Raw genomic sequence first — 14,601 nt, 5'->3', positions numbered from 1 at the left:
TCTATTATCTAGTAAATCTACTGAATCTCTCCCCGTTTATGTATTATGCAGACTGATATCTCTATTTCTCACATTCTTAGTCACTACAAGGTTTATTCGCTAAGGTATAAAGAAAAAGAAAAGTTGTGAAGTTGGATTCATAATAGATGATTTGGTTAGGTTAGTAAGATGGAATATTTTATTTGACCTTATTTTTTTTACCTTTACCTTTATTTGGTGAATAAATCTTTTCACAAATTCTGCTTTTTAAGTTTTATTTATTTATTTTAACATTTGCTGGCTCTGACATCCACTGGTGATAGTGAGTTTCATGCAGATCTTACTTTTGTCATCATAATTTAGAGAAAGACTGAAATCCTATCCAAACCAAGTGGGTGGTTGTACTTCTAACTCTAGATGGCTGTACGCTTCCCAGGCTCTACAAGCAAATGAGCTATTTTGCTCAACGCAATTCTTCTGAAATGCTATTATCACAAATATCTTAGATGGAGGCAAAAAGTGTGATGTAGTAAGTGTTAAATATTTTTATATTATGTGTTCACTTCCATTGTTCAAAGATGTTTATTAAATAGAAACCAGATGTTTTGTCAATTGGCCCTATTGTTCCTGTGACACAAAGGTGTATGCTGAAATTTAGTTGTTAATAATGCAAGCAATACTAATGCATAGTTTCTGAAACCATGTTGATAAACAAAATGGGTGTGATAATGAGCACCTATGATGATAGAATAATATAATTACAATAATAATGGGAAAATAAAAGGAATACACATGCACAAGGTTTATGTCTGTTTTAGCTATGTTAGGATCATTCATTGGATTTAGTATTGTATGAGAGATCTTTTAACATTTGTTAACACACATGCTCAGGAACTTTGTAACCTTAAAAAAATAAAGAAGAAGCATCAACAGAACTAATGTGCATCATCTATTAAACTGGTATAGTATAAATAAAAGTGCCCCATCTCATAAATAAAGTTGCCAATTAAAAGTTGTTTTCCCATCCTGGAACACCCCAAACAAAAGAGGTGCTTTACACCAGGTTCTCTGCGCTCCTTTGGGGGGGCTCTGGAAGAATCTCAGTGAGCTCTGAGGTCTCAGCATGTGGAGTCTCCCGGGTTTTCCCCGTCTCTAGGGCGTGCTGATGGTACACCCTGTTGGCCGACAGACACATGAGGGCGTGTATCTGAAAGAAAAGGAAGACCAGTGTCTGCCTTTGGATTCATAGAATCTGAACAAGTAACTTCCTATGTTGTAGTAAAATCCCTTACAAGTAAAATGAATGAAAATTATTTTCTCAAACTTACCTGAAGTTGGGGGTCACAGGAGGAACTAATTAGCTACTGTAATACCAGCACTTCATCACAAATTACCAAGATACTTGTAATTGCTTGTGAAACTACACCAGGGACAAGTGGGTGAATTTATACAGCATTATCTCACTAATAATGTTCTCAACATTCCTCTTAAGGACCCTCATAATTCAGATAGTATGAGTTGTTGATAAGCCATATTAACATTTTATTAATTTCCTTTTGATTCTGTTGCACACATACTCTATTTCCTGACACCTATACACACATGTTTGACATTCATCTATTCTTGAAATAACTTCTATTTTTCAGTACAATCGACATATGTAGCCCTTCCTTTAAGAATCATATGATGCTAGAACCATACAGCCAAGACGCATAACACTTAAATTACATGAACAAAGTTTGTTATTGCGAAGGTTACTGAATTTAAGCAATGAGTTTAAGCATCAAGCTTTTTATGTATGGGTTGTATTCCATGTCACAGTACATGCAAAAATAACGCCAAAAAGAATATGTTAAAAGTAGTAAGTAGAAGTAGAAAAACACTTGGTGGAAAAATGCAATTTTTCCCCCCTCCATCGAGTTTATTGTGAAAAATATAGTTGTTACTTTCAGTTTAATAATCTAATTTATATAATATATACCTGTGACCTACATGCAACATTACTGTACCATCACTTGGTGTTTAAAATCACTGTCTAATTGTTTTTATTATTAGGTGCATGAAAATACCTAAGTACAAAATCTGTAAAGTTATATTGATCATTATTTGCATAACAATGAATATAAAAATATAACATGTTTTGGCACCAAAAATGTTATTATTCTACAATATTTTTTTCTTCGTCAGGTAAACTCCACAGCATGTGCGCTGTACTGTTTGTTTTTCATACAATTTGTTTTGATAAATTGCTGGAAAAATAGCCCAACCAATACATCAGCATGTATGTAAACGCTTAAACATTTTGCCACTCCATATTATCATGGTTTCTCTGTCTCACTAAATAAAATGACTACATCTTTACCTAGCTAATCCTGGTATCATTGAGGGTTGGTGATAAGTATGTATTGTGTATTTTGTGGCTATACAAGAATGTATCTGTTAAAGGCAACCCCCTCCAAAAAATAAACAATCTTCTTTAAGGAGAGGAAGCAGAGCTACCTAAGAAGGTACTAGCCCCTTCAGAAAGCTGTCAAACAAACCATTTACTATACACGGTAATATTGATTTATGTTTCGGGTTTTTTCTTTAATAAGCACACCACTACAGTAGATTACATAACATAAAATTATAATTTTATTCATAGCCAGAAGGAAGCCATGAGTAAAAGGTTATATTTTCCATTATCTTTATTAATACTAAGTATTACATTTTGCACTGGCAAATCCCTCTTGCCCCTCTGACACCATTCCTGATATATCAATCTTTAGATAAATAATTCAGGATAGATAGAGTCATCAAAGTACATGAAACCAAAGATTTGTAAATTGTATTACTAAAAATATGCATTCATAAGAGGACATTTCATATTGACATACCAGGTGATTAGAGGCACTAATAATATATTCTCATTAGTTATATGCTACTTCCATCAACGGTTATATACATTTGAACATTTTATATAGTATGTCTGAGACATAGGAAATAGCACATAATTATTAGATGAATAATTGTCCTTGAAACACCACCTCCTATAGATTTGTAACCAAAAAAATCCTCTTATGGAACCTATACAGTAGATGTGCAACATTGTAAACATAGAAGTATTGTCTAACACACTAATAAATTCACTCAGACAGGGCTTACATTTAATAAAGGAATATTTTAATTGCTTTTGAAATTTTTACATTTCACAATTTGTTATTTCACAATAAAAGTAAAAATAAATGAAATGGCCAATCTCTGCTGAAACGAGACACAGGTAACTTTGCAAGTTGTCTGTGTCTATACTCACATACCCACATTTACATTCAGCTAGAGCGCCAGTAGGAACGCTAGGAATGCTATTTTAATATTTATTAAATAGTACATTAATATGTGTGTAACTCTGGTTACTAATATGACTATAGGTATTTAAAATTGGGCGGGTATCATGTAGTTTCATTTAAATCTTTCTTTTTCAACTATTTACTTTGAGCTATAACTCTGCACTGCATGATCATGTGCTTTACAAGCTTGTGTAGCTTATTCCTTATTTTGCTCTGTTATTAGCTGGACATTATATTAATGTGCAATTATATAGCAAGGTAGATGGAGGATATGACAATGTGTTTGTGGGCTCACCTCCTACACAGAGATTCCTGACCCAAACCTCTTTTGTCATGATCCAAATGCGTGATCTAAGCTACACGTACATCTACATCTGCACCCTAGTATGTCTTTGAAACAATAGAGTTATAGTGAAATCAGAGCCTATATCGGCCAAAAATCAAACTCTCTACACTGCAAAGCATCAAAAAATGCTGCTTCATATTCATATGGGAACATTTTAAATTCCACTGCTTTTTCTAGACTGCTTTGCACTGTAAAGTGATGATTGTGGTAGGGAAACAATTACTGCATCATCTAAAAATTATATTTAAGTGGAAGTTCAGTGTCCAAGAGAGTCCCTTAAACCATTGATGCACACAAAGGTACTTTGTAAGTACTTTAATATGCATTCTTCAAAGTTGGAGGGGTGCACATACAACCCTTCTGTTACTTGACATTTTACACAGATAATTGGTTGCTTGATGCACTAAAACAGGGTATCATGTGATAGGAGATGTGTCTCCTGCATGGAGAATAGTTGGGGATTTGAAAAAGAGGCAAATGGGATCTACAGAATTCCATATGAGTTTGCAAAGAGGATACCACATTTCAAGGGATCTATCAGCTATCATTCACATGCAATTGCATATTTTGTTTAAAGGGTGCCTTTAAAATTAAATTACAATTCTAGTAGTTGAAAAACAGTATAATGCAAATGTATTCTTTACACATGGAATTAACTCTATATAATTGTGTTGAACAATATGTGTATTGCACCCTTTTCAATAGAAAAGACATTGACAACACAGGTAAACTGCATATATTTTAAAAGGAGGCATATTCATGGTTATGCGCTTTAATGCACAATGTGGTTAATCCAGAAGTTAATGTGAATGCCCTTTGGAGTCAAGAAGGAGTTCACCACCTTAGGGGCAAAACTGACAGAGTTTTGCATTCGTCTGGCTCAATACATAGAGTGGGAACTTGGAAGCACTGAACTCATCTAGGTTATTGGTGAATTTGTAAAATATAGAGTGATTTCACTGTGCTTAGTTTGTTTAATTCCTTAGTGAACATTGATACCTTTTAGGCCAAAGTAAAATAACAAACAAAAAACAAAACATAAAGATATGTAACTCATCTAGGTAATTGGTGAATTTGTAAAATATAGAGTGATTTCACTGCGCTTAGTTTGTTTAATTCCTTAGTCAACATTGATACCTTTTAAGCCAAAGTAAAACAATAAACAAAAAACAAAACATAAAGATATGTTAGCTTTTGGAGCCTCAGAGATTTGGAGAAAGGGATTTTAATTCCAGGTCCCAAAACTATGTGTTTAAATATATTCAGAAGAACCCAGTACTGCGCATGATGTTTACAGAAAATTGAGGGACAAATTTAAAGCAAACTTACTGTAAAGATGTCCGAAGGTGCATACCTAGCCTCTGTTCAACAATGCCGGCTGTTCTCAGCAGCTTTCAGAATTGTTGGAAATCAAATAGTTCTATTTCAACTGGAGATGTCTCATTTTAGAAAGCATGATCAATCTTACTGCTAATATATCAAGTAAAGCTAGGTGATATAATTGCCTCATTTACAAAGTGGGGTTTATTCAATAAAGACACAGTTGACAGGCAAGATTGCAGAAGAGTTGCAATTTCATCTTGCTTATTTCACAAAATTATAAAGGGCCAACCCCAGCAAGAATAGTTTGGGTGGCCCTGAATAAAGCATGCTTATATTTGTAAACATCTTCTTAAGGGTCACTTCATTGACTGAACAATGCATTATCCAGGGTTGAGCAGTGGTGTAACACAAACTCCTGAGGTCCCCTGCAATCTGTTAAGGAGACCCAATCCATGTATGTATCTTATTTTGGATGTAAATATTAATAACCAAATTAAAGCAATTTTGCTAAAAATATGAGCCACTGATATGCGATGAGATCATTAACAATAGGGTAGATTTCAAAAGATGCATTTCTGAACATGAGGTCTTGGGGGTTCCAAGTCATAGGGGCTGGGGTTCTGTGTTATAACCTTGAGGGCAGCACAACCTTTCTTGCATTTGCCATGGAAGTGCCTTAATAGTGGATTTAGTATGTTCAAACCAATACTCTCCTGCTAACTAATGCTAACTGAATAAACTCCAGTGTAACATGAAGATTGAAATGTCATGACATGTTTAATATGTTCTGTTATTTTGTATATCCAGACATAAATGGCTAAATTCATGTTCTGTGTCTTAGAATGTCATATTTTATATATAGGTAAGCAAATTCATCTTAATGTGGAGCTCACTAAATGACTTCTAACACAAAAAAAAGAGCAAACAGATGTCACCTAGAGAAGAAGGCAATGTATATGTTATATAAAAATGAAAAAATAAAAAGCCATAACAATGATTATGTAGACAGGATTTTTTATCAACAGTTGACACAGGGCCTAAAACTTTGAACGATCGCTCCGGCCAGTAACTCGAAGCACAGCATAGTTGAAAGAAGCGCCTACCATATAAGTGAGCTGCAAAGGAATGTAGGGGAGAGATATTTTATATTGAATATATACTACATAGATATCAGTAATATCTATAGTCTGTATATGTACTCTGCCTGAATTGCCATTCTAATTGTATGCATTTAAACTTTTAAATGCAGAGGTTTCTGAAATATATTTAACTACAGTATAAAGGTCACCAATGCTTGCATGTTTCGTACAGAAAACGATGACCAGAAGATGGTGCGGACCCACATTTGCTTTGATTTGGATCACACTTTGAAATGCACATGATAATACATATAGATGATTCAAAAGCCGTAGGTTTGCTAGATGGATACTAGATCCTACTACTGAGAACATACACCATATGGACAAAAGTATTGGGACACCTGACCATAACACCAACAGGGACTTTTATGACATCACATTTTCAATACATAGACATTAATATGTAGTTGGTCCCCCTTTTTTGCGGCTATAAGAATTTCCATGCTTTTGGAAAGACTTTCCACAAGATTTTGGACTGTTTCTGTGGGAATTTTTGCCCATTCATCCAGTACAGCATTTGTGAGGTCTGCACTAATGTTGGATGAGAAGACTTGGCTCGCAATCTCCATTCCAGTTCATCTCAAAAGTGTCCAGTGGACTCAGCCCAGACCTTTGCTCCATTGAACACCTTTGGGATGAACTGGATTGAGAGCCTTCTCGTCTAACATCAGTACCTGATCTCACAAATGCTCTACTCCCCACAGAAACACTTCAAAATCTTGTGGAAAGCATATCCAGAGTGGAAGCTGTTATAGCTGCAAGGGGGGGGGCAACTACATGGTAATGTGCCCCAAATACTTTTGTCCATATAGTGTATGTACTTTCCTCTGTTTGAAATGCAAACTATCTGCGTAATAATAAACAGACATATAAATAAATAATGTAAAAAGATATAATTTTTCTGGGTGGTGGAATCTTGATGCATAACTCACCAGGGCCACAAGAGTTGCAGCTGCACCCACAAATGCAGCAATGAAAAGGTGGAATGTCATCTGGAACTGAAATATGGAAAAATATGTTTAATAGCTATAAATACCAAACTATTTTTATGATGGAGATAACTGGTTAATTATATTGTTTTGGTTTTCAAATACCGTATTTTATATAGTTTATAGATATTTCATAGACTTTGGCCTAATTACAAAATGCTAATTTCCTTTATGTTTTGCCTAGACATTGGATACAATGCCTTAAGAGAGACTGACAAAGCATGCCTGAAACTCTAAAATTGTCAGTTCAACATTTTTCAGCGTGACACAAGATCATGTTTTATCAATGAAGCATTTTATGTGAATGCTTTTTGCATCCTTAAATTACTTATAAACCTAGATATACTGTATATGCATTATAAATATATATCATCTCAATTCTCAATATTGCTCATTTTGTGTTACCCCTCTGTAGCCAATTGTACTCTAACATAACAAGGTTCCTTTGATATAGCTTCTCCTTGTGCATGTTGAAAATATTTCAAACATGTTCCTGTTCCAAAGGTCCCAGTTATTACCAATTTGTATTATTTTTTTTTCATTAGCCATACCCATGAGTTCAACCGACCCTTAACATTTTGATTATTTACATGATGTTTTACATTTTTAGACTACTTTCATATTCAGCGCATAAACTCCTGAATATGTTTAATAACCATGACCGATTTGCCAGTGCCATGAATGTTTACTAGAACAGCATTAGTCTAAGCAATATCCTAACCTCACTTGTCTTGCATATTGCTAGAAGACTTGTTCCACACACTTTCCCAGGAAAGGCATTCCATGGAAGAACCCCTGTCAAAATATAGACCCAGATAAGAGATAACTCAATCATGTTCATAGAATGAAGACTTATTTGCGTTAGCAATTGCATATTTTCTGTGATCCTCATACTTACCATACATCCGGGCATCGGCACATAGAGTACTTATGCTGGCTGAAGTCTTTCCTGGGACAGCAATGGACTGGCACGTTACCCATGTGTTAAAGTAAATGTAGACAGGTACAGCAGAACAGGCAAAGATCAGGATCCACAGGATGGTTACAGCATAAGTGACCCCAACAAACTACAAAGAAGATAGAAAATGGTGATTTTAAGAGTAAGGCTTTATGATCTTTTGGTATATTTTAGTTTGAGCTGTTAAATGTTATATAATATAATATATATATAATTGTATATATGTATAAACATATAATATATATGTGAATAGGTGGAAAGTAAAATCTACCATTGTTGTGGGTGAATGTATTACAATTTTCATTGTTTGTGTTTCTCCAATTATTTTCAACTAGTGGTTTTTAAAATTACACAACAGGAATTCTTTCCTTGCTGGTGCTTTAATGGCATTTGTGTGTTTTGTACAATACTGCTCTTTTGTTATTTATTTTAATTATTTAAACATTATATTATTCCTTCAATAAAAGGTGATGTCACCTTGTCAGGGTGTCCTAGCCATCTCCCAAGGCAACGGCAGAGCAGCTCTATGGTGTGCACAGGCTGCCTTGTTCTGGAGCTTCTCCCTTTGGGTGGACCACCAGTCACAGTGGAAATGAGCCCACCCTTCATTCCTTGGGGCTTAAACTCTCCCAAAATGTGTTTAATGGCAGTTGTGGTGTAGAATCCCTCTGCTAGCAACAGAACCCCAAACAGAAAGAAGAAGATTGCAGTTCCATAGATCACATACTGGAAGGCATTGGTCCTGTAGAGGAAAAGATAAAAATAGTTTTTTTCTATATGGTTAGTTGAGGTACATTTCCATTTGTTGAGACTATGGGACAGCTTGCACACTTCTTATAATGTATCTCCCTTAGTATGTATTGTAACAATGTGACAGCCACTGTATTAATAAGAAGCTCAAAAGGTATGCTTCTACTTGCAACCTCAGGCATATCACTCCCAATAAGTTATCTCAACTATGGTTCTGTGCACAGGTTCCACAAAATAGCAAGCAGAGGTTTCTCACATTTATTTATTTATTTATTTCTATCCCTTGATTACCTTTGTTTATTGCCTTGATTAGTTCTGCTCAACTCAAGTTACAGTTAATGTTAGTCACTGAATATGGCTAGCCTCTAGATGTGGGAGGAGTATGTATAAGCTCCTGTTCAAACATAGGTTATTTTTTTAAATTCATTTACATTTGGAGCAGAGCATTTTTATTTTTTTTTTGACCGTTTATGTTTTGTTTTCCTTTGGGCTTTCAATAGGATGGCCCATTTCATTAAAAATGATGACTTCAATCAAGGCATAATTTGACAACACTGAATGGACATTTGACGGTGCTCTTCTGCTTAAAACATTGATTGAGCTTTCTAGCATGTTAAACATATAAATCTTAACCGATTCTATTATTTGGTTTAAAACATAATTTGGTTTAAAACACAATCACATACAAACAACTGTGAAACTTTTAAGAAACTTTTTTTAAACTTCTATGACGACAGCCTATCGGTATTAGCTTTGGTGTCACAAATTAAGCATTCCATGAAAAAATACTATTATTTCTTAAAGCAATACCAAGGATGATCTTTCCAAAACTGCAGTTAAGTATAAGTAGCATTCTTTGTCAGGATAGAGGCTTTTAAATACATTTTCTTCATATTTTAATCTCTAACATGCTTAGAGCACAAGGGCAGAGGCTTAACATCCTTACCATTTAGGATTTATAAACCACATATTCCAAATCATATGGCAAGGGGTGGTAAGGGGCAAACTATAAGGCATTCCTGCCCCTTAGGATTTATCACTACCCATCCCAAAGCATTTATTATAGGGGAAGGAGCGCAGGGGCTAACTGCCCCTTGCTGGATAGATACACTACTGCTTAAAAGTTTTCAAAAAAAATCTAGTTTTTGGAAAAAAAGCAAGTTTGTAGCTTAAAATAACATCAAATGGATCCGGCATGTTATCATTTCACATTAATATGTGACACATTATAAAACATTACAAATTACTTTGCTTTTCTAGTTACTCTACATTTGTAGTTAATACTTACACATGAATTAGGTATTCATACTCCTGGTAGTTTTTGGAGAAATATGTTTCAATCAGTTTCTCTGTTCCACTAAGAGCTTCATGGCCACATCCACAGAACAGAGCCACTCCAGCAAAACAAAGAACTGTGGCTATGATGGAAGCAAATGGAACCCCAACCATACAACGCACACATCCATCATGCCAACCTGGGATTGAGAGAGAAAAAGACTAGTTGAATATTTGATTATCATCATTACTAACTGAACTAGCCTAGGTCATACAAAATGATTTTCTGTGACAAAAAATCTAAATGGAAGTCAATGGAATGTTCCTGATGCTATACTACATACAGCACTTTGCATCAGAACTGCTTTTCTATATGCCTTACATCTCAAAACATTCTAGGTAATAATATCACAGGTTTATACACAGCAGTGCTGCTAGTCTAGCTTTTTTTCAGCGGTAGCAGAAGAACAAAAGGTCAGGTACTGGCAGAAAGATACCTCCATTTTCTCAAAAACTAAAAACATATTTAAAAATTAGCCCCAAACCTAGGGAAGGAGAGACACCATTTTTTTTTAAGTTGCCCCAAAACCCAGAGGAAGAACCATGCTATGTCTTCAGGAAAACAGGACATCCAGATACGTACAAGAAATGTGAAAAGATAGAAAAAAAAACCCTTCATATTTTGTGTCTCCATTAGATTTGTGTGTGTATTTGGGGTCTTTAGGCTTTCTGCTTTTGGGGGGATATATAGTTTTGGGGTTTATCTTGATGTCTAGATGTATTCCTTCCTAGTTCAAAATAAACAAGTTGAAACCCATTAGATTTGTGCTTGTGGTGGGCCACCTAGAAAGGCAAGTGGGGTGCCTTTCAAATCCTCAGGCGATGGGCTTTCAGAGAACATATAAGTGTTGGGGGTTATTTTGGTATTTAGGAGTAGTTTTACCCCCAAAGCAAAGAAAAGAAAAACAACTTCTCATGATTTGGGGGCCTCTTGTAACCTTGTACTGATAATATACCACATACGTGTGCTCAGGAAAAGTGTGGGATTCATTTTTTTGTGTTTTTTTCTTGCTCCAGGTAGCCCAATGTGAGTAATTCACCCCAAAATATGACGAAATATTCAAAAACCATAAAGCAAAAAAATCTCATAAACTCCAAATTTGACCCCACAATAGCCTATATTCTATACCCAAGCAAGTGTATTGCTGTACTCAGAAGGTGTTGCTGACTACAAATAATACGTTTTTTCAGTACTTCCACATACTCTGGGAAAGAAGTCTACTGAACTGTTTTTAATCATTCATTCTTTAAAAATGTTTTTGCTTATTTGTCATTTATTGCAAATGTTTTTTGTGTAATAACCAGTGTGGTATAGACAATGTATTTTCACTGCAAATTATATATATATACACACTATATATACACACACACATATTTATATATTGAAAACGATCTAATAATAATAGTATAAAACAGTTTATAATGAGCAATAAGAGCACAATTGATCTTTCTCCTCCCGACCACAAAAATGGTGTTAGGGGCACAGTAAATCTCTGAGATTAGTCATTACAACAATTGCATGCCTTTTATTGGCCACTGATTGTTTTTTGGCCACTCTTTCTTTTTATTCTCATTGATATGAAGATCAAGATTCATTTTATAGATCATCGAGAAAGTATCCCCTTCAGGGTAAAAAAGATAGACAAGCAGGAGAGGGGTTCAAAGTAAAATAATTTATATATAAACAGATTAAACTGCATTGGTAATAGTTTCAAAAGTTGTCTGTAAGCCAGAGTTAAATTTACTGGTATGCACATTTATTAATGCAAGTTGCAGAGATTTTCAGATACACATAATTGCCCCCAAGGTTTGATATGTAATAATATGTCCATCAGTATTAAGGGGATAACTACAAAAGATACATAAGAATGTACATAAGAGCACGTAGGGGGAATGTTTGCATAAACATTATAGCCACACATATAAGGTCAACTCGCTTATTGGTAGAGTTGTTCAGCATCAATTATATTTTCCTACGCACAGATAAATGGAAATTTCCATTTCTGTTTATTTATGCACACTTGTTTACATGTAGTAGATTAGTTAACAATACACCCACATATACTAACAAGTACCCAACAATCAAGCCCTGTCTCTGAAACAACATAGCCAGGGTGATGGATTACACAGGGATTCTTACTAAATCCCTCCACTTTGTTGCCCACAAATTTAGATAAATAGATCATTATATAATGATCATGAGTGTTCAGTCATATAATAAGTATTTGTGTATATATATACATATAAAAAAAGCTTACACCCAGTTCAAAATTCTCTTATCTTTCATTTTTTAATGTGCCAACAAAATTATGCAGTGATAGAACAATGATGTTTTATTATGCTATATAATGAAGACAAAGCTTAGTTTACATCTGTGGGGAGAAAAATTAAAATCTGCTATACGGTGAAATTTGTATGCAAGATTTAATAAAATTGAAAATTCAATTCAATAAAATTGAAAATTCCTCTTTGTCTGTATCAAAATCAGTTACGCGTCATAAATCATCATAAATATTCAGAACTGGAACTGCAAAAATCAAACAAATGTTATCAATGTAAACCCATGTATACTTTATATAATTTGTGATGTAGTTGTAAGGGCTACAATTAGAAAAGACGGGATTAATTCAGGGAAAAACATTTAGAGATAGGATTTTAACCACCTAAAATAAATCTTAAAAGTATGCCCCCCTGTTTTATCTTTCTTTAGGATAATCCACTGTAGGTATTAGGCAAAAACAGAAGTTTAATTTATGGCTTTCTTTGCAACTTGATAAATAGCTATGCAACATAAAATACAATATAAAAACACAATGGTGGCCTTCAACATGGTTATTCCAGCTCATGCTGGGTGTTATTGTTATGTCTCAATAACATTTAATATTAAATTGACTTTACACTTCACGATGAGATATATATAAGTGAAATTTTGGTTTTGTACTTGATGGAAATGTATTGTATATTTTTCACAGGTCCAAAATTAAGAGCTGCCTAGAATGTGATTTGTCCATTCACTTTAAGAAATGGATTCTTCTTCTAATTATTATTATTATTAAAAATGTTTAAGTTCGTGGCTCAAAATATCTGTTCTCGTTAATGTTCTTCTGTATTTAAGTTTAGTGTTTCACATTTTTATAATGGTTGGGCTTTATCTTCTTTTATAAGAGAAGTATACGATATACATACATGGAATAGTGTGCCCTATGTTCTACATTATGGGACATTAATGAAATGCATAAAGACATAAGGCCAGTCAGTTTGACAGATTTCAGAACTACAAGATTTCAACTGTAGTATTCTAGAAGAGTTCATTATAATGCTGATACATTCTAAGGGGAGGAATCTAAATTGACAAAACGTTTCACTGAATGTAACTGTATCTTATTAAGATAACGTGGTAGACCCATTAACATTTAAACATAAACCTATATGGATATATAAGTCCTATACAAAATCAAGATTATATATATACATATAGATATCAGTACTTCAACACCGCCATACATATTAGATTTCTCCTGATGCTGCTGGATATTTATTTTGGTTATTCCTTGCTATGTCCATGTCTAGACGCTAGACTGGAGACCAGAGGGTGTAGTATGGGTAACTGTATTTTAAGAATTTATAAAGATAACTTTTAGTTGCTTTTTACAGAAACAATGTTATTGGCATATTCAAAAAATGCAGTCTAATAAACTGTAGAAAAAAATCACATGATAAATTTCCTACACTGTCTGATATGTAATATGTTGTTTAACAGCATTGTGAGTTTTTTTTACATATAAATTAAGATAACTAGATAGATAGAAAGATAGATAGATAGACAGATAGATACAGTTGTCCTGACTTACCCATGGTTTCAGTGGAAAAATAAGAAAGGTCCTGTTATTCTTCTTGTCACTGTCCCTTCTCGCTCACCAACTGTTCTTGAAGTCTGTGGCATTCATTGTCTATGCCTTACACTGCCAAGCCCCTTAACACTTCAATTACCAATTCAATTTAAAGCATACTATAAGATAAATAGCGAAATGGCACCAAATAGAAACTTTGGGAGTCCAAAGGTTAACAACCTCAGAGTGGGAGTCAGATACCCTCCGTCAGATTTTCCCATCCCACTGTTTGTTTGGGGAAATAAAGACGTATTGTAACTGACGGACTAGAATGTTGGTGCTGTGCTGTAGTGACATGATATGAGGGGGCTGCTTTGGAATGTGGGGCTTGCTAACTTCATACAAACATTTATATATTTTATAGATACATATGCAATAAATTATATTGTCTAATAGATCAAATACATTGACTATGACCTTTAATTCACCTTCTATTATTCATCTATGTTTATGATCAGTTTGACAATAGTATGGCATCCATGCATACTTTGCCAAGTTGATTTTAGACTTAAAAAAAAATATATAACTGTACAGAGTTTTACTGACGGGGTGGTAGATGAGTAGCC

The 14,601-nt window shown here is 34.3% G+C and overlaps 1 protein-coding gene and 1 long non-coding RNA gene across 3 annotated transcripts; both read right to left on the bottom strand.

Moving 5' to 3' along the window:
• Positions 1-237: 237 nt before the first annotated feature.
• Positions 238-14,082, bottom strand: PLP1 (proteolipid protein 1). Of its 2 annotated transcripts, none has more exons than XM_053473693.1 (7): positions 13,997-14,082; positions 10,099-10,285; positions 8,538-8,802; positions 8,001-8,169; positions 7,824-7,897; positions 7,046-7,111; positions 238-1,186 (listed from the first exon to the last, which is right to left on the bottom strand). In XM_053473693.1, exons 1-7 carry the CDS (start codon positions 13,998-14,000, stop codon positions 1,034-1,036), a joined length of 918 nt encoding a protein of 305 aa, XP_053329668.1. In that variant the 5' UTR covers positions 14,001-14,082; the 3' UTR covers positions 238-1,033. The 2 variants fall into 2 exon arrangements, with proteins under 2 accessions (XP_053329668.1, XP_053329669.1); XM_053473694.1 differs by lacking the exon at positions 238-1,186 and adding an exon at positions 5,972-6,089.
• LOC128503579 (uncharacterized) lies at positions 3,120-5,507 on the bottom strand. Its single transcript, XR_008355261.1, has 2 exons — positions 4,789-5,507; positions 3,120-4,650 (listed from the first exon to the last, which is right to left on the bottom strand). It is a non-coding gene; the product is annotated as an uncharacterized LOC128503579 (long non-coding RNA).
• Positions 14,083-14,601: the final 519 nt, after the last annotated feature.

Source organism: Spea bombifrons, chromosome 8 (genome assembly GCF_027358695.1).
Source record: "Spea bombifrons isolate aSpeBom1 chromosome 8, aSpeBom1.2.pri, whole genome shotgun sequence".
NCBI classification, from domain to species: Eukaryota; Metazoa; Chordata; class Amphibia; order Anura; family Pelobatidae; genus Spea; species Spea bombifrons.
Note: the sequence above shows the minus strand (reverse complement) of the source record. Positions and strands in the feature narration are given on the sequence as shown.

Bases quoted from the DNA above. Each gene is read 5' to 3' on its own strand.
- PLP1 (XM_053473693.1), bottom strand. The intron at 8,803-10,098 runs GTAAGTATTAAC...TTTCCTCTACAG, and splicing joins TATGAATACCTAATTCATGT to GACCAATGCCTTCCAGTATG. The intron at 7,898-8,000 runs GTAAGTATGAGG...ATATTTTGACAG, and splicing joins TGCCGATGCCCGGATGTATG to GGGTTCTTCCATGGAATGCC.